At 48.5% G+C, this 20,688-nt stretch overlaps 1 protein-coding gene and 1 pseudogene across 7 annotated transcripts in view; one reads left to right on the top strand and one right to left on the bottom strand.

Annotated features, from left to right (window-relative positions):
• Positions 1-20,688, bottom strand: part of KDF1 (keratinocyte differentiation factor 1) — a 32,991-nt gene that overhangs the window by 1,494 nt on the left and 10,809 nt on the right. For 2 of the 7 annotated variants that reach the window (XM_055082297.1, XM_055082294.1), the window contains one exon: positions 282-1,352. In XM_055082297.1, coding sequence (XP_054938272.1) covers positions 282-1,320 — 1,039 coding nt within the window. In that variant the 5' untranslated portion in view covers positions 1,321-1,352. Of the gene's footprint in view, positions 1-281; positions 1,353-4,918; positions 5,002-6,255; positions 6,336-6,919; positions 6,947-17,146; positions 17,866-20,169; positions 20,524-20,688 lie in introns of those variants that run through there. The other 5 variants (XM_055082295.1, XM_055082296.1, XM_055082298.1 and 2 more) reach the window with 5 other exon arrangements.
• On the top strand, positions 6,418-14,903 carry LOC112065333 (protein CEBPZOS-like; annotated as a pseudogene).

Here is a 20,688-nt window from a genome sequence, read left to right as displayed (position 1 = left end):
GTAGGGGTTTTGGTTAGGCCAGGCCGGGTCAGAGGTCCAAATTCGCATGGGTTCCTGGGTCCTGTTAACTAGGCTAGCTGGTTGGGCCTGAAAGCTACTCTGGCAGGTGGCAGCAGGGGACAGAAAGAACCTGTTAGGGGATGTAGAAGAGCGGAGAAAAAGGAGGAGGAAGAGCTGGGACTGGCTGAGGGTGGACCCACAGTGGCCAAAGACCCCAGTGCAACCCTCCCTGTCCAGAGCCTCCTCTACTCTGCCCCTCAGCCCTGTGGGGCCCCACCTACCATCCTGGCTGAGCCCTGAGCCCACCATGGTCTCATGGCCACTGTCAGGGGCAGGGGCAGCAGAGGCAGCCACCCTGGTTGAGCGCCCCTCTGTGGTCTGCGGGCGGGCACGGCTCTTTCGGGTACTGATGCGAATGATGCCGCGTACCAGGCGGCCCTCGGCGTCCTGCTCATCCAGGTGGTAGTCCTGGGTGATGCTGCTGATAAGGTCCGATATCTTACTGGTCTTCTCCAGGAACACAGTGTCTGAGGTGCACTTGGCCAGCTCGTCGATCTGGTGTACACTGAACAGCTCTGTCAGCTTCTTGAAGATGAGCACATCGATCTCTCGGCTGGACATGGAGCCACTGCCTATCTCGGGCAGGTCCAGGTCTGACTCGTGGAAGGAGTAGTACTCCTCAGAGCCTCGGGGACTGCTGGCAAGGGTGCTGGGCAGGCTATGCCGCATGGGTGGGGGGTCGGCCAGTGGCTCCTTGCAGCAGGAGTCCGCGTCCGGGGCTGGGGAGGTGGTGCTGCGGTAGGGATACACAGGAATGCCTTTGAGCTTGACGTCAGGGTAGCTGAAGCTGCTACCCATGGCCGACTTGAGCCGCTGGCCATCCCGCCGGCTGGGAGGGGCACGGTCAGGGCTGGGGGGCACTCCGTTGTGCTCCTTGACCCAGTTGGCTTCAGCATCCCCTTCAGGGGCGTCCCCAGTGGACAAGCAGGGGCTGCAGCCCCGCACACAGGCTCCACAGCGCTGGAGGCAATCCCGGCAGCGGCGGAAGCAGAAGGCAGCCCGGCACCAGTCCCACACCCAGGGTCGCCAGAGCAGGCAGCAGGCTGGGGGCTCAGCAGCCTGCTCAGCAGAGCCAGAGATGAAGGTAAGGCTCTCGGGTCCATGGTGGCCGGGGTCCTTGGGGTCTGGCCTACGGGTGCGGCGGCTCGGTGGGGGCCGGGATGGCTCATCATATGTCTCCAGGCATAGCTCCGTTGGCCGCTCCCAGGGTCCCAAGCGTGGGGGCCCAGATGATGGGCGGGGGTGTCCAGGGCGGGGCATGGCTCACCGCATGGTTTGCCGTAGCCAGGCACCTGTGGGGGAGAGGCCAGGAAGGAGTCAGGATCAGAGGTCAGCGGCGAGCTCCTGCGCTATGACCTGGGGAGCTTCAGACTTCTGGTTTCTGAGAGGTCTGTGATGTGGATGGGCCCAAGTATGCCCACGAACCCTGTCTAGTATCCCCTTGCTCCCCAGAGAGGAAGTTCTCTCTGTGGTCTAACTATGTATCAGAATCTCCTGGGACTTCACACCCACTGGGCTGGTTACTATTAAAAACAGAAATGACAAGCATTGGAGAAGATATGAAGTTGGAAGCCTTGTGCATTGCTGGTGGGAATATAGAGTGGTATGGCTGCTGTGGAAAACAGTGTGGAGTGTCCTTGAAAAGTTAAACATAAAATTACCATCTGATCCAGCACTATCACTTCTGCGTATATACTCAAAATGATTGAAAACAGGCACTCAAACAGGTATTGGTACACCAATGTTCACAGCAGCGTTATTCACAATAGGCAGAGATGGAAACAACCCAAATGTTCATTGACGGATGAATGAATAAACAAAATGTGGTCTATACACACAATGGAATATTATTCAGCCCTAAGAAGGAATGAAATTCTGATACACGCTATAACATTGATAAGCCTTGAGACATTACGCTACCTGAAATAAGCCTGACACAAAAGGACAAATACTGTATGGTCCCACTTATATGAAATATCTAGAACAGTCAAATTCACAGAGACAGAAAGTAGAATGGTAGCTGCTGGAGATGGGGGAGAATGGAAAGTTAGTATATAACGGGTAGAGTTTCAGTTTGGGAAGATGAAAAAGTTCTAGAGATGGATGGTGGTGATGGTTATACAACAGTGTGAATGTGTTTAATGTCACAGGACTATAACGTTAAAATTACTTTAAAAAATTAAAATGGTAAATTTTATGCCTATTTTACCATATAAAAAGACAAATCTCCTGGGATCTCACTTTCTGGGCAATGGTCTCCCTGAGTTTCTTCCCACTGTTGGTAAGCCCAGCAGCACAGAGCCTCTGAGGCTGCTCAACAAATGCCTTTCCATTGACTTGCTACAGAACCGGATCATTACCACCTTCCCTTTCTTCCCCTCCTCTTTCAAATCAGACCTGGGAATCAACAGGTCCCCGGTCAATGTTTCAGTATGGCTCAGATTTGCTCTCCTATCAACATTTAACATCAAGCACTGTTTTGCTTCCTTTGACTAGACGAGAAAGCCAAGCCTCAAAATACATCTTCTTTCCCTTTTCGACTCGGTTGCTAGCAAGCTCAGAGCTAAGATTTCACTGAACCTGGCCCTGTGTTAGGTACAGAAGAACCAAAATGAATGAACTGTAGGCGCTGTTCCTGTGATTCACACATGGTTTTGTAGGGAAAACAGATGCTTAAAAGCTTATGAGCTGGAACACGTAGGATATATGGGGCATCATGGGAGTAAACAACTCTGCCTGAGGGAACATTACGTAGTGATGTACTTGGGAGGGTCCTTGATCACATGTAGGGGTGTGCTGGGGAGTAACTATCCTTAGCCTGGATTTTCTGAGACATTAATCTCTTAACTTTTTATTTATCCCTGATTTAATGGCACTAGTGTCCTAGAACTGGTGATGTGAAAGGAAACTGGGACTGGGCATCAGGATATCTGTATCCTAGTCCCAGTTCTGACTCTAATAGGCAATATGCTTTGGGCAAATCAATGCTACCTCCCTAAACTGACCCACCACCATCTCTCACCCACATATTGTCAAGGCCCCCATTCTGGCCACCTCTATTCCCTTCTACTTATGGCAGCCAGTGACAATTTAAAACAACAACAACAACAAACACAAATCTGGAGAAACTTGGCAGACACTACTTTAATCAAATGATCAAAGTTAACATTATTAATAATGGGACAAACTGACATGATGTGTCTCCTTATACTATGCACTAAAAAGGACACAGCATCGCTTATGGAGTAGTCCTGCCAAAAATGTATAACCTGAATGTAATCATGAAGAAACATCAGACAAGCCCAAGTTAAGGGACATGACACTAAATGGACTGTGTGATCCTGAATTGAATCCTGGATCACAAGGAGAAATTGGATAATTGGTAAAATTTAAAAACAGACTGTATATTATTTAATAGTATTACGTCAATGTTAAATTTCCAATGTTAAATTCAATGTTAAATAAGGCAATGTTCTTATTCTTAGGCAACATATACTGAAGCATTTAGGGGTAAAGAAGCATGATGTCTGCAACCTAACCTCAAAGGGTTCCCCCCAAAACAGAAGGTATATGTGTGTAGACAGAGAAAGGGAGGGAATGTTAGCCATGGTGAATGCGGATGAGGAGGGTACAGGAATTCTTTAACTATTCCTGCAACTCTTCAACCCATTCCCCCAGCCCCACTCAGCGGTCCTTCTCCGAGGACACTCCAGAACCTCAAGTCAGATGGGAGCCCCTCGCCCCACAGCATTCTGCTGGGCTCTTGGTCAGCTGAGTTGGCTTTGAACCCATTGTTTGAAGATAAGCCTATATGACCCCGAGGGGCAGGGACTGTGTCTGATTCCTTTCTGCATCAGTGTCTGGAACAGGGTTGGTACAGTAAGTACTTCAGGAGACTGATACATTCTGTGTGACCTCTGGGTAGAACCAGGACCATTAGGTAGAAAGAGAAAGGACTTAGGCTCCAGGCTGACCAGAGTGGGGGGAGCAGCAGTCTGGCGAGAGTAAGGTGAAGTCCCCCTCCAAAGGTGTGCAAACTGAAATTGTAATAGGTGACTTGAAAGTCCCTCACAATCCAGAGAGGAAAGCGGTTAAAAACCTTTGCCTGGGTTTGAGCAATGTTGGGGTGGGTATGGATTTATTCATTCACTCATTTAATGAATATTTACTGAGAGCCTGTTGTATGCCAGACACTTCTAAATTCCGTGGATAAAGTGGTAAAACAGACAAAATTCCCTAACCTCAGGAGTTTGCCTTCTAGTGAAAGAGTTAATTATTGAAAGCTTACATTATTCTCAGTGCTTTAAATGTATTCAACTAATTAATTCTCACAACGCTATTTGTAGGTATTATTGTTGTTGTTATACAGAGGCACAGAGAGGTTAACTAAGTTGTCCAAAGCCACACAGCTGTTTGAATGCAAGTGGCCTGGCCCAGACTCTTATCCACTACCCCATCCCATCTATTATTTGGAAGGAAGGGGGCAAAGTGGTCAGCTGCCAGCTCCATGGGCGAGCCTGTGCCCAAGGAGGGCCTGCATAGGGAGAGCCCTGAGTCTTCCAGGCTTAGCCCTTGGATCAGAAGGGTGGGCACATCTACACTGTTTGAACCACACTGAGCTCTGGGGTACCTGGGGTTTGTAAGAACAACAAGAGGTTATTGTTCATGGTCTTGGTTACTGTCTCCTCCTCTATCTCCAAGGTTTTAGCAGTCGCTACCATTTATTAAATTCATCCAATAAATATTTTCTGAGCACCTACCATGTGCTCAGCACTGTACTAAATGCTGAGGAAGCAGCAGCAAATGGGCCAGAAATAGGCTCCAGCTCAAGAGGACTTTTGCTTTATTTAACACTCACAATTGCCCGGTAAGTATTATATCTCCACTTTACAGGTCAGGAATCTGAAGCTCAGAGAGGTGAAGTGACTTGCCCAGAGACACCTAGCTGGAAAGGAATGGAGCTGGATTTGTACTGTGGTCCGCCAGACCCTGGAGCCCCTGTACTTTGCTCTGTGCCACACATCTCGAGGAGGGGGTGGGGTGGGGTGGGATGGAGGAAAGGGGGACAAGACCTGGGGTAAGGACTGTGCTTGGCTTCAGTTTACCCCTCCTTTCTAGGCCCTAAATCCTCCTAAAGTCAATCTCAGCCCATTTTGTCCTGGCTATATCTCCCCCTCACTGCTGCTGCCCCCACCTCCAAAATCCTAGGAACACCTGTCTCTTGGTTTAGCAGGGGCTCCTGTTAAAGGAGCCTGGGGTAAGACTCCTGGCCTCAGTTTTCTCGTCTTTAACAAGGGGAGTGAGGAGTATCTTCAGGGGCCACCTTGAGGTTTAAATGAGATCTTACTGTGCAGGGGCCTTACAGCTGTGCCTGGCACCTGGGAGGGGCTGGGTCACTGGGCGCCCCAAGGCACTGCAGGGATCCTCCTCAGGGTCAGAAGCTCCCAGGCCCCAGGCACACCCTCCCCAAACTTCTAATTGATGCTCTCCCACTCCCCCTTAGTCCCTGAGAACACACACACTCCGAGGTCTGTCTCCGTCCCATCCCCTTCTTCCGAAGGTGCTCAGGTCAGGACCAGTCGCACCAGCCTGTGTCCCACCCACTCGAGTCTTGCACACCCGGCCTAGAGAGGCACCCCCGCCCTGCTCACGAAACAGCCGTCGGCTCTCGTGCCCGGCATCCGTGCACCCTTGATCTCCTGCCCCAAAGGCTCAGTCCGGGACTCCCGAATCCGCGGGCACCTAGTCCCGAGGGCAAGGGAGAAGCAGACCCCGGCACTGCCGCTCGGACTAGCATAGCCCCTACACCAGCAATGCCCTCGGGGCAAGCACCAACTTCGCCAGCTGCAGGGGCCCTCTTCCCGCAGGCGGACCCAGCCTCTCGACACTGTTCCTCAGGGTGTGCACGGCCCCCTCTCCCCTCTCGCCCCCGCCTCCCCGGCAAGCACGGCTCCCACCCCAAGCCAGCGCAGCCCTAAGGGCGAACACGGCCCCCTCACCCCAGTTTGCCCGCCCAGCCCAGGCGCCCGCTCAGGCCGCTCCCTGGCCGGGCCCGGTCCGCGCACCCCGGAAGTGGGAGGGTGGCACCGATGGAACCGGCCCCGGGACCCTCGCTCTCCCGGGCGTAGCCTCGGGGGGTCTCTCCACACCGGTGCCGCCTTGGTTCGTGCCCCCTCGGGCCCGCGCGGGGCTTACCTGTCCCGCCAGGTGAGCCGCCTCCAGCTCGGGCCTCCCCCCGCCCCCCTCGCCGCTCACCTGGGGCGCAGGTGAGCGTCTCGCGGGAGCGCTGCACGGGTCGCCGCTGGGGACACACTTCCTGCCTCCGCGAAACGCCTCCGCCGCGCACCTGGGCCGAGGCCCCGCCCTGGGAGCTGGGCGGGCGCTGCGGCTGGGCTCTGGCCCTCGGTCCGCGGACTGCGAGAGCAGCGCTCGGCCTAGTCCGGGTAAGTGAAGTGTGGCGGGCACGGTGGACAGACGCCGGGGCTCAGTTTGCTTTTCTGTTAAATGGACAGATGGGCCCAGCAATCTCTGAGCTGCTGCGGAGGACTTGCCGGGCCTTAAAGGCTAAGCTCAAAGGGCATGTCTCCTGAAACTCCTTCCCTGACCCCTACGCCTGTCTGGTTTTCTCTGTACTCTTTGTCATAATACTCAGCACACTGTTTTCTTGTCTTCCGTCTCCTCCTTTAGCCTCTGACTAGGGTATGTTCTTGTTCCCAAATGCTCCGGGTGCCCAGAGCAGGACCTGGCACATCCTAGGCGCTCAGCAGATATTCTCTACTGACTGAATCGTTGGGACCTGATTTCTCCGTTTGTCCTGAGGCAGAACTGGGGCCTGGTTCCTCTGCTCTGATCAGTTCACCTTCTCTTTTCCAGGAAATCTGCAGAGGAAGACAGAGGCCTCTGCTCTGGGGTGGGTGGAGGAGGAGACTGGGCTGTGCAGTCCTGAAACATCCCAGATCAGCAGAGGTGGCCACAATGGGCCATGATCACCGCATCCCATGGGGTCTCTGCAAGAGGCAACATCATTGGGTGGCAAGAGTCAGCGGTTGGATTTTTCTGGATTCCTGCTCTCCTTAATGCTAACTTAATAACAACAATAGCACCAATAAACAAGTGACTTTTAGGGAACATCTCCAGGATCCATGCTAACCCCCTTACTTGCATAGTATTATTTAGTCCTTACACCTGAGGATAACACCTCAGGTGTTAGCATTCCCATTTTACAGGTAAGGAAACTTGAGACTTAGGACGGGGAAATTATTTGCTCTGGCAGTTGGCCCAAATGGTGTGACTTTGGGCAAGACACTTCCTTCTCTAAGCCTCATCTGTGGAGATAATAGTACCTCTCTCCAACTGGGAGAATTAAAAAAGATAATGGATGCAAAATGAGATAAAGGGTACAGGAAGAGATCACTGGGGTAAGGATTGGTAAGTGGGAGGAATTCAGTACTGCCTAGCCCCTTTCCCTCCAGGTGTACCAAAGATACACAACCTCCTAAGCCTAGATGGAGATACTGCCAATTAGGACAATACTGTTTGTCCTGTTTTTCTGCCCTGTTTGAGTTGCCTAGTCCTCTCCTTGCCCACCCAGGGTGGGACACTCCTTGGAAGCTAATTCCCATGGCAACTGGGGGGTTTCCTTCCCTGTCTCACCTCTCAGGACACCATTGTCTCATTCCACAGGTGCCCTGCCATGTGCACAGAGTAGATGCTCAATTTCCACCAGAGACCCTCCTTGGCAGCCCCTCCCACCACATCTTGTTCACATTCTCACCTGGGGCAAGTGGCCATTGTACCTTCATTTGGAGCTCAGAAAGTGAGTCACATAGTGTACAATTGAACATCTGTGTGCCCTAATACCCAGTAAGTGCACTCCTGTGTTACAGTCACAAGAATTTCACACATATGCCAAGAGACATGGACAAGAATGGTAGTAGAAACATTGTTCACAGTAGCCCCAAACTGAAACATCCAAATGCCATTGACAGGAGGTAAAGAAACGTGGAATAATTATACAGCAGTAGAAAATGAGTGAAAAATAGCAGTATGGCTGGATCACGGTGATATAATACTGAGTGAAAAAAATGCAAGTCCCAGAAGAGTGCATGTGGAATGGTATCCTTTTCATAAAGTTCAAATACAACTAGAAGTACTATATTTAGGCATAATATTGGGTTGAACCGTATGAAGTTGCTGTTTTTGACCTGTTTTGACCTAAAAAAAAGGGTGAGAGGGCAAATTCAGAAGGTTAAACCTAATTTATGTGTGAAAAAAAACTTAAAAAAAAAAAGGCAAGTGAATGAGGAACACAGAATTCAGGATAGTGATTGCCGGGGGGTGGGGTAGTGGAGGGGTCAGGAATGGTGGGGAACCATAAGTAGATTTAATTTTTAGTGATGTTCTGATTCTTGTGTTGGATTCAAGGACTTTCATTTTATCATGAATGAATGAGTGCATGAAAAAAATAGCAACTTATGCTGTAACTAAATAATTAAGGGCACGGTTACTTGCCAGGTTTTCAAGGTAGCAAAAATCCAAGCATCTGGAATCTTATTTAGTTTTCCCCCATTCATTTATTCATTCTTTTTTTTTAAAGAGTAAAGTATAATTTACATACAGAAAAATTTACCTTTTTTAGGGTACAGTTCTGTGAGTTTTGAAAAATACATACAGTTGCATAACCATCACCACAAATCAAAATATAGATCAATTTCACCACCTCCCCAGATTTCCCTAAACCCTTCTGCAATCAGTTCCTCGCCACTATCTCAGCCCTTGGCAACCACTGATCTTTCTTCTGTCTTCATAGTTTTGCTTTTTCCAGACCATGTTTAGTAAAAGTACATTACAAAATTCTGATTCTGTAGTACCTAAAATGCTGTAGATTAATAAGTAGGAACATGATGATTGAAGCAGCTCAGAACTACTTTCTTTGTCTAGAACGGAAAAAAAAGAAAAAAGGGGAAGGAAGGGAAATATGATCTCTGAACCTCTGCCTGCACTTGCTGATGTATGAGGGAAGCTTTCTCTGGAGCCCCCGCCTCTCACCAGCTGTGGGACCTTGGAGAAGCCACCTCCCTTCTCCTCATCTGTAAAATGGAGATGATAATATTTCCTCCTCCAGAGTGTTTTGTGGAGTACTTTTCAAAAGGCACAAGTTAGCTGGTATTTTAATCATAGCCACACTGAAACCTCTCTCCTCATCTGCCCTTCTCCCTCCCACACTCAAATACACTGGGCCTTGTTCCCAAGGGCCCATACCCTTGCCACAGTGTATACTGAAAAACTCTGTCAAAAACTGATGACAGGGCTTCCCTGGTGGCGCAGTGGTTGAGAGTCTGCCTGCCGATGCAGGGGACATGGGTTCACGCCCCAGTCCGGGAAGATCCCACATGCCACGGAGCGGCTAGGCCCGTGAGCCATGGCCGCTGAGCCTGTGCATCCGGAGCCTGTGCTCCGCAACGGGAGAGGCCACAACAGTGAGGCCCACGTACCGCAAAACAAAACAAAACTGATGACAGTGTAGGTATATAACCAAAAGAACTGAAAACAGGGACTCAAGCAGGTACTTATACGCCAGTGTCCATTGCAGCACTATTCACCATAGCCAGACGGTGGAAAACTCAAGTGTCTATCAACAGATGAGTGGGTAAACAAATATGGTATATACGCACAATGGAGTATTATTTAGCCATGAAAGGAATGAAGTTCTGATATGTGCTACAACATAGATGAACCTTGAAGACATCATGCTAAGTAAAATAAGCCAGACACAGAAGGACAAATATTGTGATTCCACTTATATTAAGTATTCAGAATAAACAAATTCATAGAGACAGGGATTAGATGTTTCCAGGGGCTGGAGGGAGGGAGGAATTGGGAGTTATTGCTTAATGGGTACAGAGTTTATACTTGGGATGATGAAAAGTTTTGGAAATAGAAAATGGTGATGGTTGCACAACAGTGTGAATGTAATTAATGCCACTGAATTGTAATTTAAAAATGGGCAAAATGGCAATTTTTCTGTATATATATATATATATATATATAGGTTGTTGTTTTTGTTTGTTTGTTTACCACAATTTAAAAAGCCCCCAATGGGCTTCCCTGGTGGCGCAGTGGTTAAGAATCTGCCTGCCATTGCAGGAGACACGGGTTTGAGCCCTGGTCCGGGAAGATCCCACATGCCGTGGAACGACTTAGCCCGTGTGCCACAACTACTGAGCCTGTGCTCTAGAGCCCACGAGCCACAACTACTGAGCCCGCGTGCCAAAACTACTGAAGCCTGCGCGCAGCAGCGAAGACCCAATGCAGCCATAGATAAATAAATTGTAAAAAAAGAAAAGAGAAGATTAAAAAAAAAAAATAAAGCCCCCAACAGAATTCCCTGGCGGTCCACTGGTTAGGACTTGGTGTTTTCACTGCTGAGGGCCTGGGTTCAATCCCTGGTCGGGGAACTAAGATACTGGCTTGGCCAAAAAAAGCCCCCAAACTGATGACATTCTTTGAAAACAAAACAAGGTACCTTATGGGTCCAGCATTTAGCATAACAAAGGAGAGAAGTCTATTGGAGTGAAGTTTCCAGATAATAGTCCACTTCTCCTGTGCACTTCTCTTTACAGTTTAAAAAGCAAACAGCTTTAAATTTGATCCTTACAACAGCCCTAGAGGTAGCCATGGTCATATTTATTTTACAGATGGGGAAACTGAGGCACATCAAGGTCCCAAGGCCATACTGTGAGTTAGTAGTGGAGCTGGGTGGGAACCCAGTCCTTCTGGCTCCCAGTAAGAAACACTGTGTCCTCCTCCTGGCCCTTAAAGCTGTGTTTGGGCTTCTTTCTAAGCAGAAAGTCCTGCCTTTCTAACCACCTGAGTTCAGTTTTTCCTCTTGGCCACAATTGGGGGCCATTGTCCTGATCCTCTGCTTCCACCGCTGTTGCTCTGTTCTGATCGACGTTTACTTTTCTGATCTCCTTCCTGGGCCACCAGTCAGGCTTCTAGACTGGTGAAAGATTGAGGGGGAGAGGGAGGTGTCAAGGATGGCTGGGGTTCTGGCTTGTGCTAGTGGATGGATGGAGATGACTGGGGAGGGCAGGTTTGGGGTATAAAAGTATAAACTTGGAGTTAGACCTGTTGAATTTAAGGATTTGTGAGATGGCCAAGAAATGTCATGATTGTACATATGGATGACATTCACAGTGATACTTAGAAGCTATAAGTCCTGCAGCTTTGGGTGTGAGGAGAAGCAGTGGGTCAGGGGAGTGTGGGCAGTGGAGTGTGGATCCATGGGTATGTGTTCCTTGCCTCTGGTGTGCTTCTCCCATAGGGGGCACTAGGGGGCAGCACTCAACGGCAGAAATTGCCAGAACTTCAGAGTCACAGGATCTAAGTTGGAGTCCTAGATATACCCCTGTTCAGCAGCAGTGTGAACTTATCTCTTTGAACCTCGGCGTTTCTCATCTTAAAATGGGATTAATGTGAGGTAGGACAGAACGGTGGTTCAGAGTTTGAACTCTGGAGCCAGGGAGCCTGAATTTATGTCCCAATTCTGCCATTTGTTAGCTGTGTGACTTTGACCACATTATTGAACTTCTCTGTGCCTCAGACGCCTTGTTCACAATGTTAAAGTAGTAATAGTTTCATGTGGTGATTACTACAGAGGCCAGCACATGGTAATTATTTTAACAGCTATTTTATTTTAACCCCTTCTTCCTGCCCCCTCTCTGCCTCCCCAGCCATTCTGGGACCAGGACTCTCGGAGGCCAGACCACTGCCTCTGAGAATAAGCAGGAGAACAAATTACTATGACTGACCATAATCATCTACTATGTGTTAGGTATATTATGAGCCTTATTCCCATTTAATCCTCACAATAACTCAGTGAATATAGATCCCAAATCCTTATTTTATAGCTAAGAAAACAGAGGTTCAGAGATTTAAGTGTCTTGCCCAAGTTCACACAGCTAGTTAAGGGGCAGAGCCCAGAACTGAGCCCAAGTTCTTTCTGTTCAGAGCCTGAGCTCTTTGCAGTGGCTCCTCTGGATACCACTGAAACTGGGCTCTGGAGAATGCCCCAGGCCCCAGCAGAATGGGGGAATTTTCCCCTCAAGAATTCCCTTCTGTAATCAGCTCTAATTCTACTTATCATACCTCTCTTTCCCAGATGTAATTTCCTGGAATTCTGAATGGAATAAATGGAATGGAACCACCTGAAAGGGAACCCCGTGGGAATAGAACGGTGGAGGATGAACAGAATTGGAACATGGAAGTTGAGGCTGTCTTGGCTCTTCTGATTGGTCAGTCTGTCTATATTTGTCAAACAGTGGGCCAATGACCATTCAGAGTTGCCTCTCCCCTTTCCTTCATTGGCTAAAGGATGGTGTTCCTGGAGGCTGGAGAGAACCAGGGGAGTCCTGGAGTTATGCTGGGGAATGTTGGACAGGTAAGCTGGGCTCTGGGCTGGGCTGATAATGTGGTTAGAGGTGTAATTGGAGCCCTGGAGTTCTAAGGAGCTGGGCTATAAGCGCTTCTGGAACTCTAGGTTGGGCTGTTGAGAGGGAGACCCCAGGTCCACCTGACACTGGGGGAATTACTGGGGCTCCCTGGCTTTAGTTTGCATGGCACCCAGTTGCTAGGCCTGGAGGGAGCTGCAGGCTGAGAAGCCATCCTGTACCAGGTTGAGCCGGTGGCTGCTTCTTTGGTTCTGAATTTGGTTCTAAGCTCTAGTAGAGGTATTTTCTGCAGAGTCCTCATGCTGGAAGAAACTTCATCCAACTCCTTCAGTTTACTGATGAGAAAATAAGGCTCCTGAGGAGAATGGCTTTAGCTGAGGTCACATAGTGAATAAGCAGTGGGCCCTGGAGGAGGTGGTGTCAAGACAGGCTCGGTTCAAATCCTGCCTTTACCACCTAGTGCTTTGTGAGCTGGGGCAGCAACTCAGCCTCTCTGGGCTTTAGTTTCCACATCAGTAAAATCTATTCATTCAGCCCTTCTCTTGCCTAGCCTCCACCTCACCCCCGGTACTGCTCCCTCACTCTCTTACACACACACACACACACACACACACACACAATACACACACACAGCAGCTTGGACACATATACCTGATGCTGAGTCTCCCGGTCCCTCACAGGGAACAATAGGCAGCTCTGGCCACTGAACACCACCCCCAATTTCTGGCTCTCTCCCCCCGCCCCCAGCCAGTCTCACATCCCCTGTTAAGCCTTCCCAGAGAGCCCCCAGCTAGAAGGCTGTCTCCCTGAGTTACCGCAGAAGGCTGTCTGAGCCCTCCTCTGATGCTTTCCCTCTCCCCAGACAGGAGCTCCCGGAGAGTAAAGTCTGGTCTGATTCATCTCTGACAGGGTCCAAGGGCTATGGCTGGGAGTGTTTGTGGGAGGAGTAAGTGAAGGAAGCCCCTCCAACCCCTCCCCTTTCTCGGGAGCCCATGACCTTCACCCTCCCAAACCACTGATGTGGCAGAAACAGCCCTGGAGTGGGGGCTTACACAGACCTAGGATGAAAACTCCGCCTAGACTCTTCCTAACTGTGGGGACTTGGGAAATGACCTGACTTCTCCGAGCCTCAGTTCCCTCTTCTATAAGTAGCCTTTCTGGGATGCGGACATGTAAGCTGAGAACTGGAAGACTTAGACAGAAAGACCTAGAGGAAGAGTCTTCTGGGCAGAGTAAAGAGCTGGTGCGAATGGCGCAAGATGGAGATGAGTTTGGCATGTTCGAGAAACAGAAAGGAAGCTAGCATTGCTGGAGCGCATTGAGCAAGGGGAGAGTGACTGGTGGTGGGGGTGGAGACGTGGCAGGCACTGGACTGCACAGGGCTCCAAGGCCACTGAAGAGTCTGTCTTTTAATCTAAGTGATATAGGAAGTAACTGGAGGGTCTCAAATGGGGGGGGGGTGACTTGATCTGACTAATACCCCAGAAGCTTCACTCTGGTCCCTGTATGATGATTGCCGGGGAGTAAGAGTAGAGGCAGGGAGTCCAGTGAGGAGGATTTGGGAATAATCCAGGCGAGAGAGACAGTGGCCTGGACCAGGGTGTGCCTGGGAGTGAGGTGAGAAGTGGTCGGATACATGATATATTCTGGATGTGGATCCCACAGGACTGGATGTGCCAGACATGGGCAGAGAGGGCTCAGGATGGCCCTTGGTTCAGTTATCTATTGCTGAGAAATAAACCACCCCAAAACTTAGTGGCTTAAAATGATATATTATTTCTAAAATTTCTGTGGTTCAGCGGGGGTCAGCTGGCCAGTTCTGCTGGTTTTGCCTGGTGTCGCTTATGGAGCTGCATTCAGCTGGAAGCAGCGGGGGCTCGATTACCACGAGGGCATCGCCTCTCTCAGGACCTCTCTTCACCTGGTCTCTCACCATTCAGAAGTCTGATGCACAGCCCCACGAGTACGTGCCTCAGGATGGCCCATACTATGGATCCACTGGCAAAGAAGATCTTTAAAGGAGTTTTAGTAGCTGAACTTGTGAGCATTTTTTGGAACATATTTTTTGTTTGAGAAGAAGAACACAAGCCAAGATTTCAGGCAAACAATGAACAAGACATTCCCCTTCATCTTGGAAGTTAATACAAATCCATTGAACATTCTGGAATGTTACAGAATCAAGAGCAAGGTCAAGAAAAGTGGCTTAACAGCAAAAATTAGAAATTTGACCATCGATCAAAGTTTGCCCTATTTCATAGTATCAGGCAAGATTAAAATTCCAAAATTGACATGGATGGATTTTAGAATATTTAAGGTTAAATGTAAATTCTAATTAAGCCAGAGGTTTTGTTCTTTGGACTAACTGAAGAAATTGATGGAAGGTTTGTTTATTATAAATGGAGTTTTGTTTACTACTCAAAATAAAGTGGTTTTCCTTAAAAAAAAAACTCCCCTATGATTCTGAAAACATAAACCTTTCAAAATAGATAAAATAGTAAAACATCTATTTTAAATATTTATTACATTTTTTCTTTTCCATTATAGTTTATTATAAGATACTGAATATAGTACCCTGTGCTATACAGTGGGACCTTGTTGTTTATCTAATTTATCCCCCTCTCCTTTCCCCTTTGGTAACCATGGGTTTGTTTTCTGTGTCTGTGAGTCTGTTTCTGGTTTGTAAATAAGTTCATTAATATTTATTACATTTTAAGTCACACATTTAACATCATATTATCTAAAAACATATTAACTAGGAAGATTGCTTTTATCCATTTTCACTTTACCTGAAACAGCAGTCAAACTGTACATAAATGTCTCTGGTATTTACTACTAGAGCCACTTTGGAATAAAATTTGTCATAAAATTCAAAAAACAAGCAAACAAAAAAGAAGTCTAGCTGACCTTCACAGCGAGGCACCTGGCTTCCAAGAGGACAAGCCCCACTGTGCAAGTGCTTATTGACTCTTTTCTTGCCTTACGCTTCTTGGCATCCCATTGGCCAAAGCAAGTCATATAGCCAAGCCCAGAGTCAGCATGGGAGGGGACACACAAGGGCATGGATATCTGGAGGCCTGCTTCATTGGAGGCCACCAAAGTAACCGTTTAGCACAACCCCCTGGGTTTGTGGTCTAAGGAAATGGGTGAAATTCAAGGGTAGAGGGGAAAGAACAGGGTTTGTCGGAAGTGCTAGGGTGGTGGTGCAGTGTCCCGCCCCCAGATCTCCCAAGTGAGCCACTGAGGAGGACAGTAGGCTTGGGAGAGCCGGCAGCAGTGGACAAAGTCCCTGGCAAGTATGGTGAGGCAGGGGAGGGGGTGGTAATCAAGGTAGAGAACCTGAAAAGCCTCTAGGCCATTCCCTCACTCAACAGGCATCACTGAGCCCCTACTCTGCGCCTTGCCCTGGTGTGACTGCTGCAGACACAGAGAGGAGTAAGACTTGGCATGTGACCTTGGAATACAGATCATTCTCACAGGTGCCAACACAGTGTGAGAGGTGGCAGCTTAGTGCTGCAGTGGAAGGTTGTCCAGGGCATTTTGGGGTCCCAGGGGAGGGATTCCAGGAGTGGTTCCCAATGGAGGAGTACTAGAAAAATAAATAGACAAGATAGTAGAGCTGGAGTAGATAGAGGCCAGACTGGGCCCCAGCCTGGGCCCTATAGCTGCCTTCTAGCCGTGGCAGTGAAGAGGTGAAAGCAGGCCCACAAGTAGGCTCTGGGAAGACCAGCTGCAGATATTATTCTTCCCATTTTATGGATGAGCAAACTGAAACTCAGAGTGGGTAAGTCATTCAACCGAGATCCAGCTCCTCACATCCTGGGCTTCTTTCCACACTGTTCAATTCTTGCTGAAATCATAGGGATGGTTGGGGAGGGGAGGGTTCTCTCCTGAGCTTGCAGGGATGTGACCAGAGGCTGGCGTGGGAGCTGCCGTGGAGTGCCCCTCCCTGGGTCCTGGCTTTGTGCCACCTCCCCTAAGTAAGGTAGAGCCCTGTGAGGAGACATTAAGGGAGGTGGTGACACAGACTGGGGATGGGCAGACCCAGACTTGGAGCCCCCAGTCTGAGCAGGCTTGCCCTCAGGCCCCTCCTGTGGAGTCCCACCCTCAGGGGCCCCCTGTCTGAGGGATGAAGGATGGAGGGCAACTGTGTGGAGGTCAGAGGCCAGGGCCAGGGGAGAGCATGGGGTACCTCTGACTAGGGCTGGGATGGGTTCCCTATAAAGTGAGGAAAGGTGGGGAGTTGCCAGGTTTAGCCCTGGGGGCTCAGGTGAGGGGATAGGAGGGAGGCTGGGAGCTTAGAGTCTTGCTTCAACCTGAATGACCTTGAGTTTGTCCCACTCTTCTAGGCTGGTGCCGCGGGTCCCAGCGCTCTGCCAAGTAGAGTCACTAGCACAGGAGCTCAATAATTCACGAGCCAGCTGGGCTCTGGCCTCCCCTCAGAAGGGAAAGGCAGCCCTGCATCCAAGCCGACCCCCATCCAAGCCCCACATCCAAGCTGTTCCTTCCTCCCAGCTTGTCTGGGGGTGGCAGTGCGGGGAGTGGCTGCTGAGGCCAGGCCTCAGATACAGGAGGAGGGGGCGCATGGAGGAGATGGAGGGAGTGGGAGGGGAGGTCCTGGCATCTGATGCACTCACAGCAAAAGCTTCTTTTCCTTGGAACCAGAGTGCTCTGCAGCAGGTGGGGCCGGGGAGGGAGGCTGGGGGAGGGGAAGGCAGAATCAGAGAAAGACCTGGAAAGGAAGATAGAGACACACCTAGAGAGAGTCAGAAAGAGACAGAAGCGAGAAAAAAGGCTGAAGCAGGTGTAGTGGGTATGAATATGGGTGCACACAATCAGGTAGGGAAGATACAGGCTATTTTAAAAAACCTACTCAGAGCCCTCATTCCATCTGGCTGGCAGGAAATCCAGTTTCCATTATTGTTGGACTCTCTCAACCCATGACAGCCCGTAGGGTTAGGCCAAGGCCCAGAGGTGTTACAGAACCAGACATGAACAAGGTCCTTCAGTCTGGTCACCAGGCCTCCCTGGTCACCTGACCAGCATGACCCTATCAGGTCAGGGACTGTGCCATTCAGTGCCAGCCATGCTTGGCACATGGAATCTTTGGTGATCTAAGGGACATTCAATGTGGGGTCCAGTCTTCTGAATGCCACTTGTCCCCTTGAATCCAGGGCCTAGATGCATCCATTTCCTGGGATCGGGAAGCCTGAACTGCCACTCCCACCCCTTATCTAAGAGGTTGAGAAAGAGCCTCCCACTGTGGTCCCTGGAAGCTCTGGGCAGTTTTCTGTCCCAGAGCCATACCCTTGCATCCCTCTGGACCCTGGGTCTGGGAATCTGTCCCTTAGCAGAGTCCTTGTTCCTTAGCATCCTACAGCTGAGCAGCTGAGGCCAATGCAGTGGTCCTTCTGGGGCCTGGAGGATGATCCCCAGAACCTCCACCAGCCACCCCTGGGGTGGTGGGGATGGCAGACAGGCAGAGCAGTACCCTCGCTGTGAGTGAACAGGAGGGACTTGATCCAGAGCCAGATGGTCATTAAAGTATTCAGAGCAAATTTATGTGTGCCTGTGGTCGGCCAGGACCTACCCTGGTCTTTAAGACCCGCCCCCACCCCCCACCCATGACCTGGTCCTTACATATTTTACTGTAAAAATTTTACTGTGAAATATACATATAGAAGAATATATGTGTGTATATCCATGTATATATACATACGTATAAAAATATAAAATATATGTATTGTTTAAACATTAAAAATGAAGACACCCACCACTAGTTCAATGGGACATTTCAGTACTTTTGAAGCTCTCTGTATGATCCTCCTCTGTGGCCTCCCCTTTCCTCATCCTTCCAGAGAAAAACTTCCTGAAAATAGTGTTAATCATTCCCTTAATGGTGTTAATCATTTGGGCTGATTTATCCACTGGACACAATAAGCATCGTACCTAGGAGTCTCAATACTTTTAGGGGTCCACAAAAACGTTTTAATTTCTTTTATAATGAGAGCTGATTTATGCTGTACACTTTAAACTTGTACAAAACTGTATGTTAATTATATCTCAATAAAACTAAAAAAAAAAGAGATGATTGAATAAATGGGGAGAAGAGACATTTTCCTTATGGAATTCCAAATATATGTAGATACCCTCCCCTCCAGGAGGGGGCACTTTATCAGGTTAATGGTGCTTTATACCTAGTTTGCTGAGAATTATTCTTTTCTTTCTTTTTTTTAGTTTGCTAAGAGTGTTTAACATAAAAAATTGTTGAATTATCAGGTGCATTTTCTGTATAGATTGAAATATTCACTTGGTTTTCCTCCTCTAACATTAATATGATTAATTACACTAGTAGATTTTCTAATGTTGAATCAAACTTCCTAGAATAAACTCATCTTGGTCATGATGTGTTTATTATCATTTTTTTTTGGTTGCACCGCATGGCTTGCAGGATATTAGTTCCCCGACCAGGGATTGAACCCGGACCTCAGCAGTGAAAGTGCTGAGTCCTAACCACTGGACTGCCAGGGAATTCCTGTGTTTATTATATTGTAAATACATTGTTATATTTAGCTTGTTAATCTTTTGTTTAGGGCATTGACATCTATGTTCTTAAGTAATATTGTTCTGTAATTTTTCTTTCTCTACTTGATCGTTTTTGATATAAATTTTTATTTCTCCACGAATTTGTCTATTTTACCTTTGTTCTAAATTTGTTGTCATAAAATTGTTTCTAATATTCTCCGGCTATCTTTTAAATCTCTGCTATAGCTGTAGTTCTGTAGTCCCGCTCTTCAAATGGAACATTGTTTATTTGTGCCACCTTCCTTTTTTTTTTTTTTCCCTTGGTCAATCTTGCCAGGAGTTTCTCAATATTGTTCCTGTGTCAGTTAGGAATTAGATTCAGCTGGAAGTATCAGACACCCCACAGCACAGCAGCTCACTGTTCTACCATCCCTAGAGCGAGGCCCTGGTCTTAAGGTCCTTGATGGCATCCACCACATCTGTGTTTCTGACAGCAAGATGGAGAAAAGGAGAAAGAAAAAGGTAGAGGCTGTGGGTCACTTCTTCTCACTGGCTGCTTAACATCTGAGTGCCCCAGGCTCAGTCCTTTGTCCTCGCCTCTCCTCTGCCTTCTCTCCTCCCATGGTCATCTCATCCAGTTAAATACTGCCTATCTGCTGATGACTCCGAATTCACACCCGCAACCCAGCCCTCTCTCCTGAGCCCCAGACATATAAAGTCAACTGCCCACTCGAAATTTCTGCTCAAATATCTAATTGACATTTCAAACTCAACATGGTCAAACTTTAACTCCCTAGAAAAGAAAAATCCAACAAAATGCTGGAGCTGGGAACCCAAATGGTCCCTTTCTTCTGAATGCTTCCTGATTGCAACTTGCAGTTTGATTGCAACTTGGCTTCCCCTCCCCAAACAGAATAATCTTCAGCTCCTAGCACTCCATTGTTTAATGGAACTAAAGCAGCATTAAAAAAAAAAAGGCAATTGAATAGTATGGAATAGATTAGACCAAGGAATATCAGCATGCCTCACATGTAATTAGGGTGAATATTGCTTGTGAAATTTTTGTCTGCGTCCTGGGTTCTGTTGTAAAAATGTCTTTTTTTCTTCCAGTTCTATGGAGATATAATTGACTTACAGTGTATAAGTTTAAGGTGTACAGCAGAATGTGGTTTTTTTTGGCTGTGTTGGGTCTTCGTTGCTGCGCGTGGGCTTTCTCTAGTTGCGTTGAGCGGGGGATACTTTTCGTTGCAGTGCGCGGGCTTCTCATTGCGGTGGCTTCTCTTTTTGCAGAGCACGGGCTCTAGGAGAGCGGGCTTCAGTAGTTGTGGCACGCGGGCTCAGTAGTTGTGGCTTGCGGGCTCTAGAGCACAGGCTCAGTAGTTGTGGCGCACGGGCTTAGTTGCTCTGCGGCATGTGGGATCCTCCCGAACCAGGGCTTGAACCTGTGTTCCCTGCATTGGCAGGCAGATTCTTAACCACTGCGCCACCAGGGAAGTCCTGATTTGTCTTATATACGTCATGAAATGATTATGTTGTGAAATGTCTTATTGTGGGTTAAATTTAAAAATTTTGACTGGTCTAGGTCTCAGGGTTCAACAGGTGCTTTCAGGGCAAACACCAGCTACAAGACTCATTTATTCTTGAGGAATTGCCC

Source organism: Physeter macrocephalus, unplaced genomic scaffold (assembly GCF_002837175.3).
Source record: "Physeter macrocephalus isolate SW-GA unplaced genomic scaffold, ASM283717v5 random_66, whole genome shotgun sequence".
Lineage (NCBI taxonomy): Eukaryota > Metazoa > Chordata > Mammalia > Artiodactyla > Physeteridae > Physeter > Physeter macrocephalus.
Note: the sequence above shows the minus strand (reverse complement) of the source record. Positions and strands in the feature narration are given on the sequence as shown.